Here is a 25,012-nt window from a genome sequence, read left to right on the forward strand (position 1 = left end):
CTCCGTCCGAAGCCCGCCTGTGTGAAGATTCACCACCATCAACTTCTCTCAAACCATCTTCCAAAGCGCACTCATGCACCCCCACCGGTAGTCTTTGCCCCTTTCTAGAGAGTGAGAGTCTCTAGAACAACACCATGGCCGAGGTATTTCAATTCTTGCTCAATTTTGCGACGCAAATGCTAAATTATTCGCAGCACATTTCCGAACTCTGCACACTTTTGGTAGAGGACCTCTATGGCGAGCTCTCTTCGGTATGTTTTCTGGTCGCGTTACCGTCCAACATCGCCTTGGATCTTCTTGCCCTCTCCAGCTTGTTTGCCATGCAAGTCACCTCTGACTCTTCTCTAGCGCGTCTTCTCCATCCTCGCCAAACTTGGTCGCCTCCCGATCCGCGGTCTCCTCAAGGCCTCCGATTTCTCTGTGCGCGAACTCAAGCATGGCCTGGCGGTCCTCATCCAGCAGCACCTCGTGCTCCACCACACTAGCGAAGACGACACGTACTACGAGCCCGATTGGCAGCACGCATACGCCCTCGTGCGCTATGGCAAAATCGCAAAGATGGTAGAGGACAGATTTGGGGACGCCGCTGGAGGTCTTGCATCCAATTTGTTGTTGCTGGGAAATGCCAAAATCAGCGATTTGGCGCAAGCATACGGAGTTGCGACGAAAAGAGAGGCGGCCAATGACGTTCAGGTTAATGGGAATGGAGTCACAAATGGCGATCATGCGGACGAGGTCAAGGATGAAGTCCACATCAAGACGATTGACGACCTGCACAAAGTGCTGCGCCAGCTCCTGGATTCCGGCTTTGTTACGCAAATACACACCAAGCACTTCAACCCCACGTCGGACTTGCGCAACGAAGCCGAGCGCATAATAAAAGCAAACCTCTTTCCTGGCGGCGTCAAGGGCAAACAAGTCTTGGAACTCGAAGCCGAGGTGAAGAAACTCCTCGCCAAGTGGAGGGACGAGGCCAGCGCGAGCGACGACGAACAACTAGGCGCCGGCGCAGGAACGAAGCGGAGCGCGGCCGACACTGAGGCGCCAGCGCGCAAGCGCGTAAAGATTGGCATGCTTAACGGGTCGAGCTATGGAGCAGCCCAGAAGGAAGTGGCATTAGATGTATGTCCCCATGCGCTCTGGAGTTGGGAGCTTGGTTAACATGGCACAGGAGGAGCTTGTCGTCGGCATAAACCAGGAAAAGTGCATCGTCGCCTTGCGGACACAGCAGCTAGCCGACTACGCTGAGCAGTACATTGGAGAGATTACGGCCAAAGTCTACGAGGCGCTCCTGCGCCAATTAGAAAAGAAGGTGCCTCGCTGTAGCGATCCGTACAATGGCGCACCAACTGAAGATGACGAAGCCGACGCTCTTCCGTCAGTAACAGCGCGCGAAGTTCTGGATGCCCTCGACCCAAACATAGACCTCGCTGCCGGGATCGGTACGCCACAAGACTCGGGGGACTCTCCAGAAGACGAATCCTCGCCCGTTCCAAATGGCACCAACGCGGCGGCCAACACTGGTCGCATTACCCTCGTCAAACAACACATCTCCTTACTTTGCGAAGACCCGCGACGATTCGTGCGCTGGGTTGGATCTCGCGGCGGTGGAGAGTACAAGGTCGATTTTCGGCCACTATCAAACGCGCTACTCCAGCGCGAACTCGAAAGCATCGTCACAGCACGCTGGGGGCCTCTGGCGACGCGGCTCATCCGCATCCTCCACGCCAAAGGCAAGCTCGACGAAAAGCAAGTGTCGCAATTCAGCATGCTGCGGACCAAGGACATTCGCGCCGAGCTGACGCGCATGCAAGAGGCGGGCTTCGTCGACACGCAAGAGGTGCCTAAGGACAATACGCGCGCGCCTGCTCGCACCATGTACCTATGGTTCTTCAACCAGGACCTCACGCGGCAGCTTGTTCTCACCGATACGTACAAGGCAATGGCACGCGCGCTGCAGCGCGTCAAGCACGAGCGCAGTCGCGTGTCGTCCGTCATTGAAAAGGCCGAACGCACCGACGTCGTCGGTAACGAGGACCGTTTCTTGAGCGCGACGGAGCGCGCGGCGTTGAGGGGGTGGCGCGATCGCGAGGAGCGCATGTTGGTCCAGCTGGGCCGTATGGACGACCTTGTTGCCGTGCTGCGCGACTTCCGTCTGCCCGTCATTCCCAAGACTTCATGGGGAGGGGACTGAGACTCATCAACCGTGTGGCTGAGGGACGAAGAGACGAAAGGCTCGACGAGATGACATGAGCTTTCTGACAGGCGACGGATGGGTGGTGCATTTTTTCTGCTCTTCTTCTACTTCTTCGACACCCCCTTTTTGGGTTTTGGCTTGGTCGGTTCGGTGGTCAGGTCTTCTTCTCCCTCCACCATACTATCTTCGGGCAGGCATCAGTGTCAATCAGCATGGCGAGCGGCGTTTTTGAAACCGGGGTTGGGGGCAAAAGTAGTCATGACCAGCTGTAGTAGCAGTCGATCATCCATCTTATTTGTGCCCAAAAGAGGCACGGGCGACTTGTCGTCACCATGACCATCAGGCGTTTCCATGTTCTGGTAAATGATGAATCCAAAATTCAAAAAATGAGTGAATTGTCTGTACAGTCCTGCCTGCTTGCCTGCCTACGCGAGTCGACCAAGTCGAGCGTGTGTGCTTCGAATGAAAAGTCACTGCACATACAGGACACATCCCCACCCACTCACCCACAAACCCAAGTACGCGCTTGGAACTCGCATCCATCTTCATACATCTGCACCCACGTATGCCGACCCGAGCATCCCAATCCTTAAAAAGCAACATACATTGACAGCATCAGATTGCAACAACAACAACAACAACAACAACAACAAGAACAACAACAAGAACAACAACTCGGCCCTCTACACATCACCTTCCCAACCACCATTTCCCCGCAACTCCCAAGCTCAGCAGAGAGAGCAGGCTGAAAAACAAGACAAGTCGCGTGTGACTATATGCCGTCGTCCATCACTAATGGAACTATGTAGCCCAGACAGACGCTCCCTCCTACCTACCTGCCGAACCCCTTCCTTCTTCAACCTGTTGTTGGGCTTTGACCCTTTGACACCTGGTCATGTGGTGTCAGTCAGTCAATCAAGCCGTGCAGTCAGTCATCAAGTCACTCAATCAAGCCGTGCAGTCACTCACTCACTCACTCACTCAATCAAGCCACAGTCGGGGTCAGCCAGCCAGCCAGCCATTAACACGGTAGGTACCTCCCCAAAAACACAACCTAAGCAGTCAGTACCTTACGCCACCCCGAAGCTCCTTTCACAATACAATATCCTCCAGCTGCAGCTGTCCATCTAGTCTACATCCAACAAGATCGAGGCGAGGCAAGGCAAGAAGGCAGGCACAGCAAGGCGGATGGATGGATGGATGCATATGACGATGGTCGAGAGGAGAGGAGGGAGCCTTTGCGCAACTAACCACCCATCCACCTCACACACCAAGTACCCCAACATCACCGCCTCCAGTCTACCACCCACTCGATCCATCCATCCATCCGCCCACCCATCAATACTCACCACAGGGACAGCCCACGTGAACAAAACAGTTCCACTCCCTTCCCTAATCCATCCCTAATCCATTCACAGGGTTACGTACCTAGGGGGAAAATTCCCCCTTTCCTCCAGAACACATACATACAACAGCAAGTGAGCAGGGGTCAGGTACATAGGTAAGTTTGTACAATACATATAGCTACAGTGAGCTTCAAGTAAGTACATGGACAGGGGGTGGTGACCAACTAACAACACATGTACCCTGGCCGGCCCTGACCAGACTTGGAAAACGGGGGCCCTGTGCCGGCGGGTGTTTCAAGAGCTTCGAGGCTTCTGGCTGTAAAGCTTAACCATGTCCGCCATCAACGACTTACGTCACTCGGTCTAAGCAGTAGGATAGAGGAATAATTTGTAGAGTGGGCCGTGGTAAACCGCAAGGTTGAATTTAGCTACAACGTTGAATTTGGGTCGGTGGTGCTTTCAAGAGGCAAAAGAGAGGACGGAAAGGCCATGTCACATTCCCCAGCCAGGCCGGGCCTCCCGCCGCCGTTGTCAAAATCAAAGAGTAAAAAAATTTGGACTGGATCACATAAGAGGTTCAAAAAAGAGAAAAAGGCGAGAGGCTGGCTGTCCTCTCCTCTCCTTGCTTTTCCCGCAGCTCCGTCCCCGTTGCACTCCACCTTGCAAAGCCTACCACAAACCACATTCGATTCTTGGGATTATAAAACGCACGCTCGTCTTCGCACCGCACCACCGCAGGGTAACAAAACCACCCAAAATTCTTCGGATCGCCATTTTGGTCAGACATGGAGAGCAAGCACGAGCGAAAAGGCGCAGCCCAGACCGAGCGTCGCCGCCGCGCCGGGAAGTGCCGTCATCAAAGCCGTGATCGTACGCAAGACGTTGCTGCGAACAGTTAGCAGTGGTCACATCAATCGAGCGACAAAACACACCTTAGAAGCACTTGCGGTGGACAATGGAGGGACCAGACTCGTCGTACTCCTGCTTGGAGATCCACATCTGCTGGAAGGTGGAGAGCGAGGCGAGAATGGAACCACCGATCCAGACGGAGTACTTGCGCTCGGGGGGAGCGATGATCTTGACCTTCATCGACGAGGGAGCGAGGGCGGTGATTTCCTTCTGCATACGGTCGGAAATACCGGGGTACATGGTGGTACCACCAGACTAGTCACGTTAGCGCATGCATGGTGCAGGGATTTTGAACAAACTTACCATGACAATGTTGCCGTACAGGTCCTTCCTGACGTCGACATCGCACTTCATGATGGAGTTGAAGGTGGTGACGTGGATACCGCCGGATTCGAGACCCAGGACGGAAGGCTGGAAGAGAGCCTCGGGAGCACGGAAACGCTCGTTGCCAATGGTGATGACCTGACCGTCGGGAAGCTCGTAGCTCTTCTCGAGCGAAGAGCTCTGGCTGGCGGTCTGGATCTCCTGCTCAAAGTCGAGGGCGACGTAGCAGAGCTTCTCCTTGATGTCACGGACGATTTCGCGCTCGGCAGTGGTGGAGAAGGTGTAGCCGCGCTCGGCGAGAATCTTCATCAGGTAGTCGGTCAAGTCACGACCGGCCATGTCGACACGCGAGATGGCGTGGGGAAGGGCGAAACCTTCGTAGATGGGGACAACGTGGGTGACACCGTCACCAGAGTCGAGGACGATACCGGTGGTACGACCGGAGGCGTACAGCGACAGGACGGCCTGGATGGAGACGTAGAAGGCCGGGGCGTTGAAGGTCTCGAAGACGATTTGCGTCATCTTCTCACGGTTGGACTTGGGGTTGATGGGAGCCTCGGTGAGCAGGACGGGGTGCTCCTCGGGTGCGACACGGAGCTCATTGTAGAAGGTGTGGTGCCAAATCTTCTCCATGTCGTCCCAGTTGGTGACGACACCGTGCTCAATGGGGTACCTCAGCGTGAGGATACCACGCTTCGACTGTGCCTCATCACCAACGTACGAGTCCTTCTGACCCATGCCAATCATGATACTGCGGGGCGTTAGCGCCAGAAGCGACGGCGGCGGGCCTGACGCTGCGAGAAAACATACCCATGGTGACGGGGACGACCGACAATGGAGGCTGTAGCGCGTCAGTTGGCAAATCTCAACTCATCGAGCTTCCGGGCGCCTAATCGGCCCTCGGACAGCTGAGGCAGGGCGGGACTTACGGAAAACAGCGCGGGGCGCGTCATCGCCGGCGAAACCGGCCTTGCACATACCCGAACTGATGACAAGTCAGCTCAGTTCAATCCATCTCAAAGAACCCATTGTATCGCGGTGGCGGATGGCGATGGGTCGAGGGGGCGGGGGCGGTCGCGCCAGGAGGCTGAAGCTGACCCCCTCGCACGCGAGGAGCTCCAGGCTGCAAACGTGGGGATTTCTTACCCATTGTCGATGACGAGAGCGGCGACTTCCTCTGTAGAGAGAGATTGAGGTCAGCGGATGATGCAGGCAGCTCGCATTGGCGAGTTGAGCTCAGGAAGAGCGGCAAAGGGCGGGTTGTCAGGAGGCGGCGGGCGGGCAGTGGGAGCTTTGTTGACTTACCTTCCATGGTGAGAGATTAGGTAGAATTAAGAGACGGAGTTGCAAAGTGGAGCGGTGATGGGATGAAGAAGAGGCTGTAGAGTTGCAGCAGATGGGAAAGGCTGCGGGGGAATGTGGTGGATGGAAGAGAGAGATGATTGGGATGAGGTTGAAGTCGACGTGGAGAGTCGGGGGAGTAAGAGCGGTCTTGGTTGCGTCTGTGCGTGGCTGCTAACTCAGCCGAGGGGGGGTCAAGTCAAGTCGGTCGACCAAGTCCACGACAGGCAGCCTTCATTCCAGTCCAGCGCATTAATCAATACCGCCGCGAGAGAATAGGGGCACGCATGTGGCTATTTATTTTGCGTTTATTCGCCGTGGCCTCCTCCAGGCAGCACAATTGATGCTCTCAGCATCATCATCCACGCGTCGCCGTGTTGGTGGCCCTTGGCACTTATTGTAGCTATGTACCTACTTCTTACTACATCCCAGGCGTCCACAATTGTCTCAATGCTCCAATGTTCTCCTTCCAGAAGCGCCAAGCGGCAGGAGGCTGCAGGTTTAGGGGGTGCAGGTCCTCCTGATTGACGCGCAGGTCCATCGCAATATGCCAAATCACGTGAAGCGAGGGGCAGCGGGAGCTCCGGTCCCGTCTTCCGTCGTCGTGGAATCGGCAATAGTGGGACGGCGATGTGCTCAGGGGATGGGCATGTCGCTATTCTCGTCGTCATCGTCATGGCGGTCTTGTCTTGGTGTTGTCGCATCAGGGAGCTTGACAGGCTCTGACAGCCGCTGTCGTCCATGGTTATGCTTAATCATCGCCCTGCCTTCCCTTACCGCCTGCCGGCTTCTGCCTAGCTGGCACCGGTAGGTCTAACCGTTTTGGTCCCTAGCGGCAAGAACCCCTCGGAAGGCAGTGGCAGCTTCGCGGCGAATCCTTCGTTCGTCATAGCTAAGCAGTGGTCGCACTTTTTTGTCACCACCCTCCTCGACGCTACCTCAACTCGACATCCACACCACCACACATCCCACACTCTACAATCATGAGCGACCCACGACTTCAAAACCTGCTCCGCTGGGGCATTGAAAACAGCGAAGCGTCGCGCGCAACCACACACGCCGACGACGGCGCTGCACCCTCCATCTCCAATGGCACAGAACCGGCAACCGAGGCGCAACCACGCACCCAACTCACTCCCGAAGTTCTCTCCGCGCTCCTCGGCGGTCCCAGCGACGCCGACCTCATGCGCGAATCCATGACGGCTCTTCACAACCCCGAAGTCGACCTCTCCGCCAAACTCACCGCCTTTGACAACTTCCAAGATCTGATTGAGCAAATCGACAACGCAAACAACATTGGTCCACTACAGCTGTGGGAGCCGCTGATAAAACTTCTGAGCGCTGACGAGCCGCAATTGCGCGCCGGCGCCGCGGCTTCCGTGGGCGCTGCCGTCGAAAACAACATCAAGGGCCAACAGACCGTCTGCGAGCAGGGCGTGCTGCCAAAGCTGGTTGGTCTGGCGAAGGATGATACCGACGAGCAAGTCAGGAAGAAGGCCATTGGTGCTCTCAGCAAAGGCATCAGGAACTACCAATCCGGACTGGACCAGGTTGTCCAGACGCTTGGCGACGAGCGTTGGATCGGCCGCGGCCTCAAGGCGGGAGAGATGTCGGACTGCGATCTGATTATCGACGGTTTGAGGGAGCAGAGCAAGCAGAAGGCCAGTGCGTAAAGACATGGATACCCGGAGGCAGTAGGAAAGATGGATCTCAGCAGCAGTTGGTGGCTGTAAATACCAAAATTTTTGGACCACGGCGGAGGGATTCAATGGCTGGCGTTTTGGAATCGGTATCTGGGGGTTCAATGAGCAAGGGATCATGATGAATGATATAGACGCCTACAGGGTATCATGAGGAATCCACAAAAAATACGACCTTCTCTTGCATTCGAACTCCGACTTTCCTTTGTGCCAGTGTCTTGCTCCATCTCTTGCCATGTTCGAGTCAACACCACGCTACAAGCATCCCACAACCAACCCAATCACCTCCAGAAAGCCTTCCTTGCCGAGCACGCAGCCATCTCTCTCCGTCCTCGCTCTCGCCACGTCCCAACCAGCGCCCACAACCACCAACCGACTCTCCGCCGTGTCTCGCGTCGCAATCGCGCTCGCCACCTGCGTCGCGACCAGCTGCGTAATCATGTGCACATCGCCCGCAGCGCCACCACTACTGCTCCCTCCCCCCAGTATCGGCGTCGCGGTCAGCTGAGGCAGCGGCAAGAGGGACGAATCGTGGCGGTGCGGCTCGAGCGGGTTGTAGTCGTCGTCGTCGGCGTAGGTCGACGGGGGGAGCGACGGCGCGGTGGGGTCGAGGGAGGCGTTTGCGAGGGTGGACAGCGGTACATGGGCCTGTGAGGTGTGTGGTTAGCATCCATGTTGTCCAAAGTTTTGAGCGCGTGCGATTAGCGGCAACTTGTGCGCCAGAATGGCGATGGTTGGTTTGATATGTCCGTACCCAATGCGCTAGCCGTCCTGCCTGCGATATCGTCACCAGTATCTTGTCTTCGAATTGCACCACCATGACGTTTGTGGGTACGCCGTCGACAGTGCCGGCTGCGGTGCGCGTTTTGGCGGGGAAGGCCTCGGGTTGGACGGGGAATGAATAGGTTGGATGCTGCGTTGCGGTCGCCATGGTGCAATAGCTATTCTGGGAGGAATTGCTGAGCTTGTCGAATGGAGTGGTGAGGATTGGAGGTTGTTTGTGTCGAGCTCTTGGTGTCCAGTCGGAGCTCCGGGGCGGTGAAGACTATCAACCGGCAGAAAATGATGCACGGACCAGACCATTCGAATTGACTGAATGAATGTCGCCTGTGTCTTTATGATAGGCTGTGAAAGAAATTTTCATTTCAAGATATGGTGCCAGAATTGCATCTTATCGGGATATTGAAATGGGGACGTTGAACTGAGGATGTTCAAATGGATAAGTTTGGGTTTGTATAGTGTACGTGTAGGGAGAATTTAGGTACTTTGCTGCCCCAAAACTTGGATATTTGATCTTGTAGAATAGAAGTCACAGGGAGCATTCAAGTGCCGTACACATGTAGTCAAAGTATTCCCCAGTCTTTTGATATGTATCGAGGGAACAGTCGTGGTTTCGTGGGCCACGATTTTTGCTTCCAAGTCAATGGAGCGGCCTAATTTCTAAGAGTGTGTTGACGGTGAGTATTTAAGCCGCTGTGAGACAATATTTCCAACAGAAAAAGCCCGCAATGTAGAGTATTAAGGAGCATTCGACTATCTTAACGCGAACAGTCGTCTTCGTCGTCGTCGTCGTCGTCGTCGTCGTCGTCGTGTGTGCCTTATCGGACCCCCGGGCGGTGAGTTCTTTCTCCCGGCAGAAAGCTCCGCACGGACCATGCCACTCGAAATAATGTCTGGTTCCCGAGGAGTAGCGTTGAACTTCCAACAACCACCAGTGCAATTCCTCCTCTGTCGGCACAATGGCCAAGTTTGTGCCCCGTGTGCGCAAGCAAAAGGCGCGTATGCGCGAGGAGTCATCGAGACACGCCGCTGCCGCCAAGATCAATGGAACCGCCGCCGCCGCCGCCGCCGACAACGCCAATGCGGAGATGATTTTGCCTGTGGGCAAACAGGAGCAGGAGGAGAGAAGAAAACGCTTGAAAGAGGAATTGCGCGCCCAGCAGCCACAGAGCAAAATCAGCGCCAAGAAGCAAAAGCGCATGGACAAGTATATTGTGCGTCAATCTCTATGTCAATCTCTGACTGCGAGAGTTCAAGGAGTGATCATGATCAGCTGCTAATGCTTGTGTAGGACAACAAGCTCAAAAAGGAGGAGAACCTCGACCTGATCAAGAAGCTTGCCGCGCAAAAGATCGATACCTCGTTGTTCCAGAGTGCCAAAAAGCTTGGCCGCGTGACCGAATCGCGACGAGAAGTCTCCGTCCGCGCGCAGCAGCAGAGAAATGCAGGTATTGACACCCAAAAGAACGACGAAATTATCAAGGACGTCGCGCGTCCAGAGAAGAGATTCAATGGCTACCACACCGATTCGGACGACGAGGACTCCCAGCCTACACAACCTGAAAAGCCGATTGCTGGGAACAAGAGAAAGGCCGAGAGGCAAGAGCAGGAGCAGCAGCCGGAAGCACCGGCGCAGCCGGCGTCTACTTTTGGTGCTGGCTTGAAGAGGCCACTGGAACTGGACGAGAACGGCAAGCCCATAATCAAGAAAAGGAAGCGGGCAGGCAAGCCGGAGCTCAAGTTCCAATCCAAACCTCAAGAGCCAGAGTGGGAGGGCTTCAGCTCTGAAGGCGAGGGGTCTGGGGAGGAAAGTGACGGCAGCAGTCGCAGCGGTTGGAGTGCTGTTGGGGCATCCGAGTCGGAGAGCGAGGAGGAGGGACAAGAAAGCGGTTCTTCAGATGAGGGCGGCGACGACGACGACGACAGCTCTGGAGAGGACGACTCGGACGAAGACGACGAGGAAGACGAAGACTCCCTGAAGACTGATCTCAAAGTCCGCTCATCTGCCTTCAAGAACTGGGCAACAGCAGCGCGCAATGAAGCTATCGGATACACACCATCGACCAACATTGCAAGTCTCCCAATACTACCTTCAAAACCTGCCAATTTCAAATCACGCGCTCCTGAGGAGGATCCGCTTCCCCCGGAGCTGGCTACCAAGACTGCAACGGACTCGTGGCGAAAGGCGTACAGCGTAGCAGTCAATCGATCGCCGGAAATACAAGAGGCGCGGATGAAGTTGCCAGTTGTGGCCGAAGAGCAAAAGATCATGGAGGCAATACACAACAACGACATCGTCATGATACGGGGTGAAACGGGTAGCGGCAAAACGACGCAAGTGCCACAGTTCTTGTACGAGGCTGGCTACGGAGATCCCAAGGGACCTACCCCCGGCATGATTGGCGTCACTCAGCCCCGACGAGTTGCAGCTGTCAGCATGGCAAATCGAGTTGGACAAGAGTTGGGAAGTGCAGGCAAGCGCGTTGGTTACCAGATTCGTTTCGATGCCACTACCGACCACAACACTGCAATCAAATTCATGACGGACGGCATTCTCCTTCGTGAGATGACCCAGAGATTCGATATCTCACAGTACTCGGCGATCATTATTGATGAAGCACACGAACGCAGCGTCAACACGGATATCCTCATTGGCATGATGAGCCTTTGTGTCCAATTGCGCCGTAAGCTCATGAAGAAATTCCCCAAGGCTAAACCGCTCAAGCTCATCATCATGTCTGCCACGATGCCTGTTTCTAATTTTTTGCAAAACAAACGTTTGTTTCCCAGCGGACCACCACCGCTGGTTCAGGTCGAAGGAAGGGAGTTTGGGGTGACAGAGCATTTCCCCAGGCGCACCAGCTCTGATTACGTCGGAGAGGCCTTTCGAAAAATTCGCCGAGGACACCGCAAGCTACCGCCAGGAGCAATGCTGGTCTTCATGACGGGTCAGAATGAAATCACACATCTCGCGAAAAAGCTAAAGGAGACCTTTCCATCTACCCAGGGCGCTGAAGTCAAGCAGCCGCCTGTCCGCATCTCTGCGACCGAGACACCTATCGAGACTGAAGACATGGATATTGGCGATGTCGATGCACATGACGATTTCGAAGAAGATTCGGAGGATGAGTCGGTAATTCATGGTCTAGATGACGAGGAAGAGGATGAGTTTGATGTTGCCAAGGATGGTAACGAGGCTCCAACTCCGAAAGTCCACGTCCTCCCTCTTTACTCACAGCTGCCCACCAAGCAGCAACTCAGAGTCTTCGAGCCTCCTCCGGAAGGCTCCCGTCTCATCGTTCTGGCCACCAACGTTGCCGAGACCAGTTTGACCATCCCGGGTATTCGTTACGTATTTGACTGCGGAAGATCAAAAGAGAAGAAGTATGATCAGAGAACCGGTGTCCAAAGTTTCGAGATTGGCTGGATCAGCAAGGCGAGTGCTAAGCAACGTCGTGGTCGTGCTGGTCGAACTGGACCCGGGCACTGGTACCCACTGTATTCATCTGCCGTCTTCCAGCGGGACTTTGCGAATGTCACTGAACCAGAAATCCTCCGTACTCCTATCGACAGTGTTGTGCTTCAACTCAAGAGCATGACCAACAAAACAATCAAGAAATTCCCGTTCCCGACGCCGCCATCCGATGAGCAACTAGAAAAGGCCGAAAAGCTTTTGAAGAACCTTGGTGCCTTGGAAGACCAATTTGAAGAGAAGCGGATAGTCTCCAAAATCACGTCGCAAGGGAAGCGGCTTTCAGTCTACCCTCTCAGTCCACGCTTCTCTCGCATGCTTGTCATTGCGCAGAACCACAATCTGGCCGCCTACGCCGTCGCCCTTGTTTCTGCTCTGGTCGTTCCCGACCTCCTGATTCCACAAAACCAGCTCGACCTTGCTCCTCCCTCCAAAGGTGAAAATCACATTCGCACACATGACGACAACGTCGCCGATGACGCCAGAGAGCAGCTAAAAAGGGACTACAATAAGGCCCGCGCTAGACTCTCCAAAATCGACAAGGTCGACCACAAAAGCGACGCCATTAGCCTCTTGAGAGCGCTCCTCCTCTTCAACGAGGAGCGCAAAAAGAAGCCGGAAGATGTCGCTGCTGAATGGTTTTTGCGCCTCAAAGGATTGCAAGAAGCGACGCAGCTGCGCCAACAACTTACCAATATTGTGCGCAAAGAGAACCCACACAGCGGACTAGCAGCCGATATGCCTCGCCTGCGTTTTCCGAGAAAAGACACCGAGCTCAATGAGCTCCTCGAAAAACTCAACCATATCGTTGCCGCCGGTTTTGTCGACCAGATTGCTCTGCGCGCCGACTTAACGCCCCGCGACCCTCAGCCGCGTCCTGACAAATTTAAGCACGCAATCGACGTGCCGTATGTGACTCTTTTTCCCAGCAGCGAGCGTCACGAGCAGCGCGACGACCCGTCCGCCCGGTTTGTCTTTATTCATCCGTCCTCTGTCCTTGCGCACACCCCGCCCAGAGCCCTGCCATCGTTCGTTGTGTACTCGCACTTGCAGCGTGCCGCGCCTTCCTCGTCGAAGCCAAAGACTCGCATGCACCCACTGTGCCCGGTCTCGCCTGGATCGCTCATAGATCTGGCTCACGGCACGCCACTGCTTCGTTGGGGCAAGGCTGAGAAGATTGTGCCCAAGGGCCGCGATGGAGCCGGCAAGGAGCAACGAGAGTGCTACATCACTCCAACTCTGGGCGTCACACCGGGCGAGACGGGCTGGCCGCTGATAGAGAAGAGGGTCTTGCAAAAGAAGATCGGCAACGAGTGGAAGGTTGTGGAGATTTTCAAATAGATACGTATGGTGTGAGAATGAATGCTCCACGGATGTACACAGATAGACATGGTCAAAATTAAGTAGACTAGAGAACAAAGAGCAATGTCATCCAACCGCCTCAACGAGCAGTGCCTGATAATAAAGTACCCCACTCCGATTTACATTAGACTATCTCCGAGGTTTGGTAGCTAAAGTCGTGACGCACAACTATGACTACTCCCTGTGTCTTCAAGTCGAGGTGTTTGAAATGTGGATGCTCCCTGGATTCTATAAGACTTGGTGATGTTCTTGCCCGATATGTGTGGGGTGCTTGTATGCTCCCTGTCCGCAAGCCGTACAATTCTTCTTTCAACTTGCTCAATCATGCTCCCCCACATCACATCTCATCATTGTACCGCGCTGCTGGCACGTCGACCCACCGCGTTGAAAGCTTTGTAATGTGCCAAGAGTGTTCATGCTACTGCTCGATCACTCCCTGTGTGCATCGTCCGAATCTTAGTCCAAGGCATTTGAATGTTCGACGGCACCCTCAGCCCGAATGAATTGGACTTAACGGAAAGAGTCTTCAGGGGCTTGCGGATCTCCCATCTGCATGCCGTCTTTGATTGCATAAATGCTCCCTCCCCTTTTCCATTCGCCTTCAACTATCTCATCATCTCCTGGTAGTTCCGATCGCCTACACTCGACGTCATATCTCGCTCTCTTGGCCTTCTCGCTCGCGCACCCATTCTGCACGAATCCACGTGGCTTCCCCTGTTTTTCTCTCTCAATCCTGCTCCTCCGCACTCATCGCATCGCGTCCCGTCGCGCCGTTCCCGACCCAAGGGTTATCGTTGGCGGCGGCCTGCGGCAGCGGCAGCGGCACCAACCTTAAAAATGCTCGGCAGCTTGAGCTTAACTCGAGCTCAGCGGGAGCTCGGGTTTTTTGTTCATCCCTGTCCTGGCTTCACGCCTGGCCCCCTGAATCCTGCTTGACTTGACATAGGCAGAGCACGCGCCTGTCTCGCCAGTCAGTTGCAAGTGTCCAGTCAGCAGCGCTGGGACTCGCTTGCAGATTGTTCTTGTCTTCATCAGAACGACTTGGTCGAGCCATAGGTAAGGCATCCACCCAACGACACGTGGGAGTGCCTTGACAGGGGAGCGCCGCCGCGCGCGCCAAATGAAACGACGCAGGCCAGCAGTGCGTAGGAGGCACAGCGCTGACGAGGATGTCCTTGGAGAACGTCATGGCGGGAATAACGATTGTCGACTGGAGCGGTGTCTAGACCTTTGATCCTTCTCTTGCGTTGTACCTGCGCCGGTAAATACATTTGCCGTTTGTGCTTTCTGTTCGTATCCTTCTGTAATCCAGATGGCTCGAAAATGCTCCGTCTGTAGTTCAGAATTTTGCCCTCTGCTTCGCGTCCATTTCATCTTCTCTTCCAGTCATACCAAGCACAAATGGTCTTCTTTGAAGAATGGACTTCAGGCGTACCGCTCTCCGCTCGTCGCCGCCGCCGCCTACGCGCAAGAACCCACCAGCCCGGTGCTTTGCCGCAAGGCGTCCGCCTGCCCGTCTCGTCCGCGTCGTCACTCGTCACCGTCTGAAAGCCCTGCTGTTCGGTCCATGATTTACAAAACACCAGGCACCAGCCCCAGGGCATCCGGCTTGCGCGTCCGCTACATGAAGCAAGTAGCGACCAAACCCGCCGCGAGGCGTCCCCTTTCAAGAATAGATGCACCACCTAACGGTCGACCCTGATGGTCGGAAAATTCGCGGGATGCCGGTCAAGACGAGTCGAGACGAGGTCGAAGAGACGACGGCCTGAGACAACAGCGCAGCGGCCAGCGCAGATCCCGTCGCGCAGTTTTAAGCTTGGCGGGATTTTGTGGGGCGTGGCTGGTCTGTGTGGGCATCTCGAAACGGCGACGCACGTACAGGGGTCGTTTTTGGTGGGCGGAAACATGGCCGCGCATGAGGGGTGGAGGGCGAGCTGTGCTGCGGCGGAGATGTTGGTTGTGTCTTGGCAGGGGAAGGGGCGTGGTTGCAGTTGAGGAACACTTTGCATGAAAACACAGATGCTGATATGCTTCACCAATCCTATTGCTCTGCAACATAAGATAGATACATGAATAGCATATGATGTTGTCCGAAAGCCCAAAGCGGCATCCCTTCTCATCCTCCCATCTTCAAATCCCTTCCATTCAAAATCTCTTTCTATCCAGGAACGTCGTGAGGATCAACCTCGACATGTCCATTTCTGGTCGTTGGAAAAGTAGCTTCTTAGAAGAGGCGGAAGTCCCTGACGTGCCTCCTGAGCTTGGCCGCCGCGCCGCTCCAGAGCGCCGGGCCGGGGATGGTGTAGCTGGAGAAGGTGGTGTACAGGTTGAACTGGATGCTGGGGCCGGTCTCCTTGTAGAACGAGGTGGCAGGCTCGCCGCCAGAGATGGCAGTGGAGCCGGAGCCGGTGACCTTGACGTTGATGCACTGAGGGTAGAACTGAGCACCGTCCTTCTGGCTGGCGCTGTGGAGGGCAATGATCTCGTGGCGCAGGACGTAGTTGCCGGCCTTGAGATCGGCGGGAATCTTGGTCTTGTAGACGAAGTTGTTCGAGATCAGGTCGTCAGTCGCCCAAGTGCCGGGGTTGGAGCCAGAGTCAAGACCGCTGGCGTCCGTCTTGACGAAGTTGAGCTTGGTCTTGTCGACGGTGGTGCAGTCGCCGTCGCAGGAGGCCATGTAGTTGATGATTGGGCCGTGGTGTGAATCAGGCCAGGTGTTCCACTTGAGGGAAATCTCATCACCAGCAGCAGCGGTGACATACTCCTTGGCGTTGGTGGCAGACTTGTGGCAGATGATGTCGGGCTCGGCGACGGCAGTAGGCGAGACGTAACCGTTGTCCTGGTTCTCAGCAGCCCAGCCAACAGCCTTGGGGGCAGGAGTCTGGTAGGAGAACGAGGGGTTGTAGCCGGTGTAGGTGGAGCTGCCGGCGATGACAGACTCGACGTAGCCGTGGGCGGAGACGGAGGCGGCGAACGCGCCAAGGGTCATGAGCGAGTACTTCATTTTGTCGATAGTTCTTCTAGCGTCTAGCGCTTCCGAATGAATGTGAGGGGTTGAAGAGAGTGGATGTTGTTGGTAGTGAGGGAATCGAGTTGGACCAGCCGTGCCGTTCAAAGCAATGATGAGAGCGCCATCTTTATAGAAGAACCTCTACAGGAGAGGCTCGCTAACACTGTCCCAGTCAAGGACGTGCGCCTTGTAACTTCTTTGGTGGAGGATTTTCCAATGTTGGAGATGTCCGCCGTGCCGAAGTAGATTGCTGCAACCAGAAGCATGCCCCATTGTTGTCACAACAGACGCCACTCGTCAGGTACGTTTTGCACACTCGGGGCGCGAAGTGACGTTGTTTCTTTGGTGCTCCAAGCGGCCTATGCTCCTCCTGGTGGTTTTGCCGTCCAATCAACCCCGACACTTGATGCTCGGCTATCGGTCTTGGGACGCCGTGTTACCTGTCGAAACAGCTGGGCGACGCTGGTAAACGCCCATAATGCATTACTTGCATGTTCCCCAAGAATGCTCTTGAACTGCTTCTCTTGCTTTGCAAAAAATGGTTGAAATTTTGGTGAGCCGTTCAAGTCCCCGGAAAACGATGACCATCGCCGCAGGTCAAACAGAGGTCGAGGAAAGCGTGGCCAGTGCATATTCAAAGACCCGAAAGGACTCTGAGCGTCGTGAGCGCCAGCCTTCCGCATATCTGACCGTTGCTTCTGGCAAAGGAGTTCTTGGCAGCGGTTAGACGGATTCCAAATCCATCACACCGCGAGCTCGCATGCACGCGAATCTGCCTGGCTGAAACATCTCGAGAGGGCCAGAATGGTCGCTTCGAGGACCAAACAGATGAAAGATGTTTGTCTTTTGAAAGGTAACCTGCAAGAGTCCTGGACATAACGGTCCTGCGTTTGTTCGTCTCTATGCCGTCTTCCACTCCAAAACGCAGCTCTTGAATGACTTCGCAGACTTCTCCTTTGGGACAGCACAGTCTCATCTCACGGTCGTCTGTCGCATCTACCGAGTTCTTGGCCTGTGCAGTTTCCGCATACGAGCGATCGTCATGGGCGTCTGTTGTCCAGCCGCTTCCATCCAGCGTGGTGTGGGGGAGCCGTAAGAAGTCTTGGGTGGGACAGGGGGCGAAGGTCTTGTAGAGGCAATGAGTGGAGTTGCAATTAATCGGCTGCAAAAGCTGTCTCCGGTCGAGCCAGCGCTCGGCCCGTCGGCCCATCCGAGCAAGGTTACTGCAGCCTTGTCCTCCCCCATCGACGTCAACACCACCACTCAGCCCCAAATGGGCTTATTTTGTTCGTGATGGCCTTCGCCACCGTGGCTTGCAGAATTTGCATGGCACCCACACGCGCCCGACTCCTCTTCATCTCCAACGCTTTTGCAGATAACGTCCATGCCGGTCTAGAAGTAAGGCAGCTCTTCTTTCATATCGGTTCGCTTCCAGAACTTCTCGGCCCGTTGCACAGCGACATGTGGATGGTCATATCAGACGGTCCCACGTCAATATCGAGTGGGTGGTTGTACAGCTTTGTTTTCCAGTGCCTTCAATAACGGCAGCGGGTAAACGTTCAACTTGCAATCTCGGTAGACAGGTTGTCGATATTGAAGCCCGTCTCCGGCACTCGTCGATTCACTGGACCGGCGCGGCATTCTGAGCGATGCCCTGCTCGTTGTCAATATCCCTTCGCCGATTGCGCAGAACTGATTGGACGCTTCAGAATGGAACTGAGAGTCCTGCTAAAATTAGTATCGCGAGTTGGAATGAGCCTTCACGAAATGGAGGAGCTCCGATTGGCCTTCAACCCAGGAACACATGCTTAGAAATTCGAGTGAGCCTATACAGTATGATCTAACCGAGAAGAAAGACCCTGTGTATTCGATGACCCTTCGAGAAATGATACTCCGTGGACGCCGGCTTTTCGAGAACTCCAAGGCGAAAGATCACCCACCAGTTTCCCTGGATCAACGCGAGGTTGCGCACAGAAATATCAAAGCTCCCACTTTGTTATGCGCCCCTAAAGTTCTACCGCTTCTTTTTCGCGTCCAAACTCCTTTTCCGCCTCTTGTCTTCCCACCTGGCCCATCCTGCGTCCAGGAGGTCTTCTTCAATGACCAAGTCTCGCAGTCTGAATGCTCTTGCCAATGGGTGGTCCAAGCCCCAATGCACCAATCCTGACCTTCTCAGGACGGTGGTGAAGCCGAACCACACAACGGCAAAAGCGGCTCCAGCGGCGCAACCAACGAGGACTTGCTTGTTTGTGTGGTACGTGAGGTATATCCGAGAGAACGCCACCGCAGCAGCAGATGCAAGGGCGAGCACGGAGAGCCCAAGGCGCTGGGCGTAGGTCGTGGGCGTGTGTGTCTGCGTCGGATGCGGGGCGTGCCGGAAGAGGAGGAACAATGTCAGGTAGAGGGAGAAGAAGGAAACGAATTGTGCGTGGGAGGAAGGCATGCCATATCCTTTGCCGTACATTTCTAGATTCGAGGACCATATCAGTACATGTGGGCTGTGAGATCGGGATGGGCGTCTCCAGTCGTCTACTCACGTCTTGGGCGCTCTTCTTTGATCCACCTCTTCAGAGCCCAATTCAAGGCCTCACAGGCCATTTGACCCGCAAACATCATGCATACTTCCACCTCGCGACTCGACCACATCAGAGTGGCATAAAATATGCAGAGCCCCTGCGGGACGAGCGCCAGCCAGGCGCAGATGTATGAGAAGCGATCATGAGGGTTCTGCTCTTGTCAGCATTGGTCGATTGAAGAGCGCGGGAAGTGCGTCAATTCGCGACTCACATAATGGACGTGGGTCAGGGAGAGAGACGCAAGTGCAGGAGGATCCATTGCGACGAAGAGACAGGTCTTATGATGTGCAGCGTCGCTGCACGAAGACGCGTCCGAGTTGAGATAGCTGTTGTAGCTTGGTGTTGGCAAAGCGGCGCAGCCGGAGATAAGATGTAAATCTTATCAGATCATCTCCACCCAAACCTCCACACAACCGCAGCTGGTCCCTCTCCTCTTCAACCTCAATCGTTACTCTCGACAGCGCCATTGGCAGCATTTCGTTAGTCTACCGGCAATATGTAACGACTGCTGGTCTCGCGAGATATCAGCTCTCACCAGATTCATCAATATCTCTGTCACATTGGGATCAGGACTCTACCTTATCGACTGCGTATGCCCAAGCCTCTTCCTTTGAGCCCAACACACGTGGAACCCCTAGCTGGTCGCACCCTCGATATGGACATCAAGTGTCAGTGTCCAACGTCTCAGGTTCAGCTCCTTTCAGCGTTGCTCAACCAGAGAAGGATAATGCCGCGTCACTGAGTGCTGTCCCGGTATCTGTCGAGGACCCTTTGGAAGAACCAAATTCTTTGGGAAGAAATTGGCGTCGAAGCCGACTAACTCTATAAGACCGGTCACCATGTATTCGGTTATAGAATTGAAGTCGAAGCCATTGTGATCCACGGGACGCTCAACCCTGGAAAACTTGAGGAGTCGAAAGCGAGAGCGACAAAGTGCTCTCATGGTTCATCAACATCGTTGTTCGCCACCAGTATGACCCGCGTCAAAAACTCTCAGCAGTCGCTGGATGTAATGGCAACTTGCACTATTGGCTCAGCTTCCCCGGTTTTTGGGTGGTCCCTGACAGACCAGGCCCCTTGAAGATCGGTTTGCGACTCGGAACGCTAGTTCTGGTTTCTACCGGAAAGTAGGAGTACTTCGAAGCTGGAGTTACGCATCTGCTTTGCATCCGGCCGCTCGAAATCAGTCTCACCTTCGAGGCGGCGCGCCAGAGAATGTACAATGAGCATCTCCGCGGTCTCCATTTTACCACGGCCAGTTTGCCTGCCACTCTGACCTGGCATTGCGGGGAAAATAAGCGAAGACTCAAAGAAGTATGTCGTATCAGTCAGGCAAATCCCGTTCCCAAGCTTTATCCTTCAAGATCAAGCTGCCTGCCGCTGAGCACCCGGTACGATGTGCCTCTGGCGCTTTGTGGCTTTGCTTCCTTTGCTTCTTTGCACACGAGACCTTTGGCTTCGATCCACAAGTTACAGGGCAGTACTTCATCGAGTCATTCCAACTTCTCCGGTAAGTGTTCTGCTTGCTTAGTCACGACGACAGCGGGTAGCAAAAGGAACCTTGACTTCAGTATCCAACAAGACTGGAGCATTTGACCTCTGAGGAGCAAAATTTCAGTAAATCCAGGCAGCTCGAATTTCTTTCGCTTCTTTCCATGCAGCCCTTGAGGTCTCACTGGCCTTTGAACATTGACCACCGAATCATGAAGTTACGGCCGTGGGTTCATTTCTCTTGGCATGAGTGGGTTATGCTGAGTCACACAGCATGGCTTGCCAGACTATGGCCGCTCGAAAGAGCATGAGGCAAATAAGATCGATTCTGGTATTCTCTTGGCAGCCGATTGGCGTTCAGGGACCACATGGTCCACTCCGCGGGTAGGATCTGCCCTGGGCGTTGATCATCCAGGTCTCGCACATACCAGGTTACCTCAACACCGTTTTCAAGCTGCCCGACAAACGATGTCTCTCCAAAAGAGTCATTCAGGCCATCCAACTGCTGCGGACCGCTGTCAATAGTCCCGTTGAAAGGGTCCTCGCCAAGCATCAGCCATCCCCAAACTTGTCTTGGAGGCTCCACATGTTCCTGGCACCGCACACCGCCAACTAGATACCCTGGTTCGCACAGTGAAAGAGAGTCACGCTGTCTTTTGAGCTTGCTCTAGCGATTTCCTATCCGATCTCATGATTGGGGGTCTCGCGGAGGAATAAGTCTTACATCTGCAACTGTTCAATGGGTTCTTGAATCAATCGACAGTCTTGACGTCCCAGATGAAACAGCCTCCTGTTCCCAGAAGATATTCCTGACCGAGGGATCAAGCAATATTGCGGCCATGCGGACAGCGTAACATTGGATTTGCTTTACCAACGATGCTCTCGGATTTCACGCTGCCAGCGGGCATCAAAAGCTCGATCACGGTCAGAGAAGAGTGGCTTTTTTCGCGTCTGATGAACCCAATCTCGCCTCAAAATCATTGAGAAGACGCGCCATCTCATTGCCATGGAACCGAAGCACTTCCACAAGCCTTGCTTTGCGCCAAAATTTGTCGCAATAACTTCATATTCACGACTTCGATCAATCACTGTTTTGTACGATTGATTTGGTGTGCAGATGTACTTGTACCTTTAAGACTCCAAGTTCCTCGAGAACTGGTATTCTACTTCCATGCTGAAGGCCGACAAGTCTTCAATCCAAGTTCATGGATTTTGATCAACTACCCAACAATCGCTACCATGAGACTGCGCGAAAGCAGGGGGATCGGATGGTTTCAGGGATCAAATAACTGCCTTGTCAATTAGGAATCTACGGCACAGTTTGCAGGAACATCACGAAATCAACCTGCACCTGGCCACTTCCGCTCTGCTGGAGACTGCTGGACGCAGAAGGTGTGCAAGTCAAGTCGAATGTAGCGGTAGAAGGCGATTCTACGTCACAATCGTTCGCGGGGAAAATGAAGGTGAGAGGCTTGTGCTTGAGGCGCCCCGGACTGTCGTTCGGCTCATTTCCCACGTGTTTCTTGCCATCCCGCAAGCCAGCTTGGAAGATGGAGCAGATTGGCAGCAAGCGTTGACCTCGGTTTTGCAAGTGTCTGGAAAGGCCTCGACGACCAGCTTGGGACCGAGGAAGCTCGAAATGACTGACGTCCACCCCAACCGCTTTCCCGAATGCGGCAGTCTTGAAGTGTGGCACCGATACCAGGCCATCCACCTAGCCTTCAAATAGCCCGACATGCTAGAACACAGGTCGCCTTCAAGCGCCAAGCGCTCTGGCTTTATCCTATGGTCTGCGCATCATTCGATCCAACTTTTGCGTCTACGGGCATTTCGACCCGAGCTGGCTGCCATGTCAACCCCTTTAGATTTTCGCCTTTGCGTCCATTTCGAGCGGGTCACGCTGTCGCGCGTCGATTCTGATGACAGGAAGAGCCAAAAAGCCTCTCGAATTGCATTATTCTGCCACTTCGTTCGTCAACAAATTTTCTACTTGGGGTATGGGTCGGCGACGCAGCCGGGATGCCCAAAAGCCTGGGCCACGTGTTCCCCGTGCTGACTTGCCGCGCATTTAAGCCTCCCAAAACATGAAGCACTGGTAGGATTGGTCGCGTCCACCGGAGATGGGAAAGTTCGACAGCCACTCCGGTCATGACCAGCTATAGCACAGCTAGAAGGGTCGATTTGTACCCTGACATCGATGGGGATGTTTTATATCTCCCTCGCTCAAAGTAAGTTGCAACACCACAAACTTGCTTTCTGAGATTGTAAGGTCTCAGGGTCTTCTCTGCAACATTTCCAACTTTCACTAGGGACTTAAATCGGCTCGAACTCCTCTACAATCTACTACATCTACCACCATTTTGTGTCGACCCGTTAGCCGTCTAGTCACTTGAGGTGTTTTGCGTGGCCGAAGTGACAGCTCAAGCCTCGCTCATCAAGAAAACGCACTATCGTCAGCTAGCTCTCGGAATCTCCAAGCGCTGTGCTCTTCTTTTAACGGTTGATGAGCCCAAGTGGCTGATAGCTCTTTCGTGGCTGGCCGCCTCCTCGTGGCCCTCAAACTCTGGACTGTCTTTTATATTCATCCTTTTCTCTTGCCAAACTCTCTGTGGCTCTAGGAGACCGGGAAGGCACCTCATCTTTTCTTGCCTCACATACACGCCACCAAGAGACTCAACATGTCTATTCTCTTCTACCGCCGACCGAGCTACGTACAGCGACCAAACGGTCCAATTACAAACCTTGAGTGTCAGCGATATGTTGACCGCACAACGGGTGGAACGCGTGGTATCCCAGAAGAATTGTCCTTTGAAAATGTCATGGGCAACAAGGCACTGCCGGTTCGTCCGTCAGTCAGACCCTTGAAGGTGCTTAATGTTGACAGACAAATAGCCGTGTACATTACGCGACTTCATGGACTATCTCGTCTACGTCACACATGACGCCGAGAATCTACAGTTCCATCTGTGGCTTCAGGATTACAAGCAACGCTTCAACGCGCTCAAACCAGAACGCAAAGCACTGGCTCCCGAATGGAAGTGGGAAGAAGTAACACCAGAAGAAAAGGCTGCACAAGTTGCCTCGGGTCAGTCAAAGATTGGAACACTGCGCAGGAAGAGGACCAATCCCATGATGCCCAAAATCGACTTTGACAAGTCCTCTCAAGCAGCCGCAATTGGCCTGACGGAGGTGACGGTTGGGAATGCAGAATCGGGAACGAAGCCCCACGATGCATTCAACCCTTCGAACATGAAGGCAACTCTTGATGATGCGTACAGCCGGACCCGCAGCCCGGAGCCAACGATAACAAGCAATACTCTCTCGTCGGCTTACAGCCAACCCGTGTTGACCGAGGACAGCACCAGGGAGCTGCGGGATGAAGCGAATGCGCAGGCCGGATTGAAGTGGCAAGCGTGTAAGTCCGCAGGCCTCCTCTGTTTTCTTCCAACCACTGATCCACAACCCAGTTTCCGTGCAACCCCTCCGTCAAGAAATCGACCGCGTCATTGCCCACTATATCGCACCAGGCTCGCCCCGTGAATTGAACTTGTCTGGTAGAGACCGCTCCGATGTCCTCCACGCGCTGCAGCACACGACACACCCGTCCGCTTTTGATCGAGTCGCCAAAATGGTCGAAGCCATCCTCCGCGGCCACGCCCACCCAAACTTCGTGCGCTGGTCCATCTGCAACGGCAACAAGCCGCGTGTCTTCTTTGTACGCACCATGGGCGTCAGCCACATTGCCTTTGGCCTGATCATCGGACTGCTCCTCGCCCTCTCTCGCGCCTCGCGCTGGTGGCGCATCTTCATGTGGCCGGTCCTCTTCATTGGCCTCACGACCATGATCGCCGCCTACAAGGGCCTCTGCGTGATTTTGCACCGCGGCCACAAGCGTACGCTCAAGCCGTGGGAAGACCTCGACAGCGTCAACAGCGGCATAGTCGGCGCAAACAAGGGCACCACTACCAGCAGCGCTGCCTCCGTCGCCGAAATCCACGTCTCGGCTGAACACAAGAAAGGCAGTACCTTTGACGACGAGGAAGCCACAATTGCCAGCGCCGGCGCAAATTCAGGAGCCGCCAATATCCCGACGAGTCCCACGTCTCCTACTGCCATGAAGGCGTCCATCGGCCGCCACTCGTACCCGCCCTCTTTCGACGCGTTCGGCAGCCGCAATAGCTTTAGCGAGGAGTCATGGGTACAGTCGTATAAGCGCAAGCCGTTCGTCCGCAAGATCTTCGACCATGAGACGTGGGTTCAGGAGGAGAGCGTGCGCGTGGTGCAAGACAAGATCGTGCGACAGAGCCAGGCGTGGAGTCTGCTGTTGACTACTGTGGCCACTATTGTTTTTGTCGCAGTGCCAGGCGGTGGTTTCTACTGAGAGAATGGCTCTGGGGTGCATTGGATTCTTGGCGGGATGAAAAGCAGTATTGTTCTTGTTGCACGGTGCTTTGGATACCTGGTCATTTTTCAACCGCCTCTTTTGACATTCTTTTCAAAAATG

General features: G+C 54.5%; 9 protein-coding genes across 9 annotated transcripts; 4 read left to right on the forward strand and 5 right to left on the reverse strand.

Annotated features, from left to right (window-relative positions):
- The first annotated feature begins 42 nt into the window (after positions 1–42).
- BKA78DRAFT_313474 (RNA polymerase III subunit RPC82-domain-containing protein) lies at positions 43–2,593 on the forward strand. Its single transcript, XM_066888389.1, has 4 exons — positions 43–143; positions 195–251; positions 349–1,122; positions 1,172–2,593. Exons 1-4 carry the CDS (start codon positions 135–137, stop codon positions 2,192–2,194), a joined length of 1,863 nt encoding a protein of 620 aa, XP_066744018.1. The 5' UTR covers positions 43–134; the 3' UTR covers positions 2,195–2,593.
- A 1,883-nt stretch (positions 2,594–4,476) lies between these two features.
- Positions 4,477–6,088, reverse strand: BKA78DRAFT_295311 (actin; the record flags this gene model as incomplete). The annotated part of the gene is made up of 6 exons (XM_066886469.1): positions 4,477–4,707; positions 4,756–5,527; positions 5,587–5,617; positions 5,706–5,761; positions 5,923–5,953; positions 6,082–6,088. The coding sequence occupies 6 exons, from the start codon at positions 6,086–6,088 to the stop codon at positions 4,477–4,479; spliced, it is 1,128 nt and encodes a 375-aa protein (XP_066744019.1).
- A 1,012-nt stretch (positions 6,089–7,100) lies between these two features.
- On the forward strand, positions 7,101–7,790 carry BKA78DRAFT_331345 (putative Hsp70 nucleotide exchange factor; the record flags this gene model as incomplete). The annotated part of the gene is made up of 1 exon (XM_066889867.1): positions 7,101–7,790. The coding sequence occupies one exon, from the start codon at positions 7,101–7,103 to the stop codon at positions 7,788–7,790; it is 690 nt and encodes a 229-aa protein (XP_066744020.1).
- Positions 7,791–8,072: 282 nt separating this feature from the next.
- On the reverse strand, positions 8,073–8,748 carry BKA78DRAFT_250464 (uncharacterized protein; the record flags this gene model as incomplete). The annotated part of the gene is made up of 2 exons (XM_066884576.1): positions 8,073–8,465; positions 8,572–8,748. 2 exons carry the CDS (start codon positions 8,746–8,748, stop codon positions 8,073–8,075), a joined length of 570 nt encoding a protein of 189 aa, XP_066744021.1.
- Positions 8,749–9,520: 772 nt separating this feature from the next.
- BKA78DRAFT_282117 (P-loop containing nucleoside triphosphate hydrolase protein) lies at positions 9,521–13,514 on the forward strand. The gene is made up of 2 exons (XM_066885645.1): positions 9,521–9,811; positions 9,889–13,514. Exons 1-2 carry the CDS (start codon positions 9,557–9,559, stop codon positions 13,408–13,410), a joined length of 3,777 nt encoding a protein of 1,258 aa, XP_066744022.1. The 5' UTR covers positions 9,521–9,556; the 3' UTR covers positions 13,411–13,514.
- A 2,141-nt stretch (positions 13,515–15,655) lies between these two features.
- On the reverse strand, positions 15,656–16,420 carry BKA78DRAFT_282119 (glycoside hydrolase; the record flags this gene model as incomplete). Its single annotated transcript, XM_066885646.1, has 1 exon — positions 15,656–16,420. One exon carries the CDS (start codon positions 16,418–16,420, stop codon positions 15,656–15,658), a length of 765 nt encoding a protein of 254 aa, XP_066744023.1.
- Positions 16,421–17,031: 611 nt separating this feature from the next.
- Positions 17,032–17,945, reverse strand: BKA78DRAFT_129734 (uncharacterized protein). Its single transcript, XM_066882568.1, has one exon. The coding sequence runs from the start codon at positions 17,649–17,651 to the stop codon at positions 17,076–17,078; it is 576 nt and encodes a 191-aa protein (XP_066744024.1). The 5' UTR covers positions 17,652–17,945; the 3' UTR covers positions 17,032–17,075.
- A 280-nt stretch (positions 17,946–18,225) lies between these two features.
- On the reverse strand, positions 18,226–19,361 carry BKA78DRAFT_313497 (uncharacterized protein). The gene is made up of 3 exons (XM_066888390.1): positions 19,229–19,361; positions 18,979–19,168; positions 18,226–18,907 (listed from the first exon to the last, which is right to left on the reverse strand). The coding sequence occupies exons 1-3, from the start codon at positions 19,274–19,276 to the stop codon at positions 18,456–18,458; spliced, it is 690 nt and encodes a 229-aa protein (XP_066744025.1). The 5' UTR covers positions 19,277–19,361; the 3' UTR covers positions 18,226–18,455.
- A 3,825-nt stretch (positions 19,362–23,186) lies between these two features.
- BKA78DRAFT_295317 (uncharacterized protein) lies at positions 23,187–24,889 on the forward strand (the record flags this gene model as incomplete). The annotated part of the gene is made up of 3 exons (XM_066886470.1): positions 23,187–23,348; positions 23,401–23,923; positions 23,976–24,889. The coding sequence occupies 3 exons, from the start codon at positions 23,187–23,189 to the stop codon at positions 24,887–24,889; spliced, it is 1,599 nt and encodes a 532-aa protein (XP_066744026.1).
- Positions 24,890–25,012: the final 123 nt, after the last annotated feature.

Source organism: Phyllosticta capitalensis, assembly GCF_038381095.1.
Source record: "Phyllosticta capitalensis strain CBS 128856 chromosome Unknown BKA78scaffold_5, whole genome shotgun sequence".
Lineage (NCBI taxonomy): Eukaryota > Fungi > Ascomycota > Dothideomycetes > Botryosphaeriales > Phyllostictaceae > Phyllosticta > Phyllosticta capitalensis.

Bases quoted from the DNA above. Each gene is read 5' to 3' on its own strand.
- BKA78DRAFT_129734 (XM_066882568.1), bottom strand. From the start codon at position 17,651: ATGGGCCGACGGGCCGAGCGCTGGCTCGACCGGAGACAGCTTTTGCAG.
- BKA78DRAFT_313497 (XM_066888390.1), bottom strand. From the start codon at position 19,276: ATGGATCCTCCTGCACTTGCGTCTCTCTCCCTGACCCACGTCCATTAT. The intron at 19,169-19,228 runs GTGAGTCGCGAA...TGACAAGAGCAG, and splicing joins CCCTGACCCACGTCCATTAT to AACCCTCATGATCGCTTCTC. The intron at 18,908-18,978 runs GTGAGTAGACGA...CCTCGAATCTAG, and splicing joins CAAAGAAGAGCGCCCAAGAC to AAATGTACGGCAAAGGATAT.
- BKA78DRAFT_313474 (XM_066888389.1), top strand. The intron at 252-348 runs GTATGTTTTCTG...ACTCTTCTCTAG, and splicing joins TCTATGGCGAGCTCTCTTCG to CGCGTCTTCTCCATCCTCGC. The intron at 1,123-1,171 runs GTATGTCCCCAT...AACATGGCACAG, and splicing joins AGAAGGAAGTGGCATTAGAT to GAGGAGCTTGTCGTCGGCAT.
- BKA78DRAFT_282117 (XM_066885645.1), top strand. From the start codon at position 9,557: ATGGCCAAGTTTGTGCCCCGTGTGCGCAAGCAAAAGGCGCGTATGCGC. The intron at 9,812-9,888 runs GTGCGTCAATCT...ATGCTTGTGTAG, and splicing joins AGCGCATGGACAAGTATATT to GACAACAAGCTCAAAAAGGA.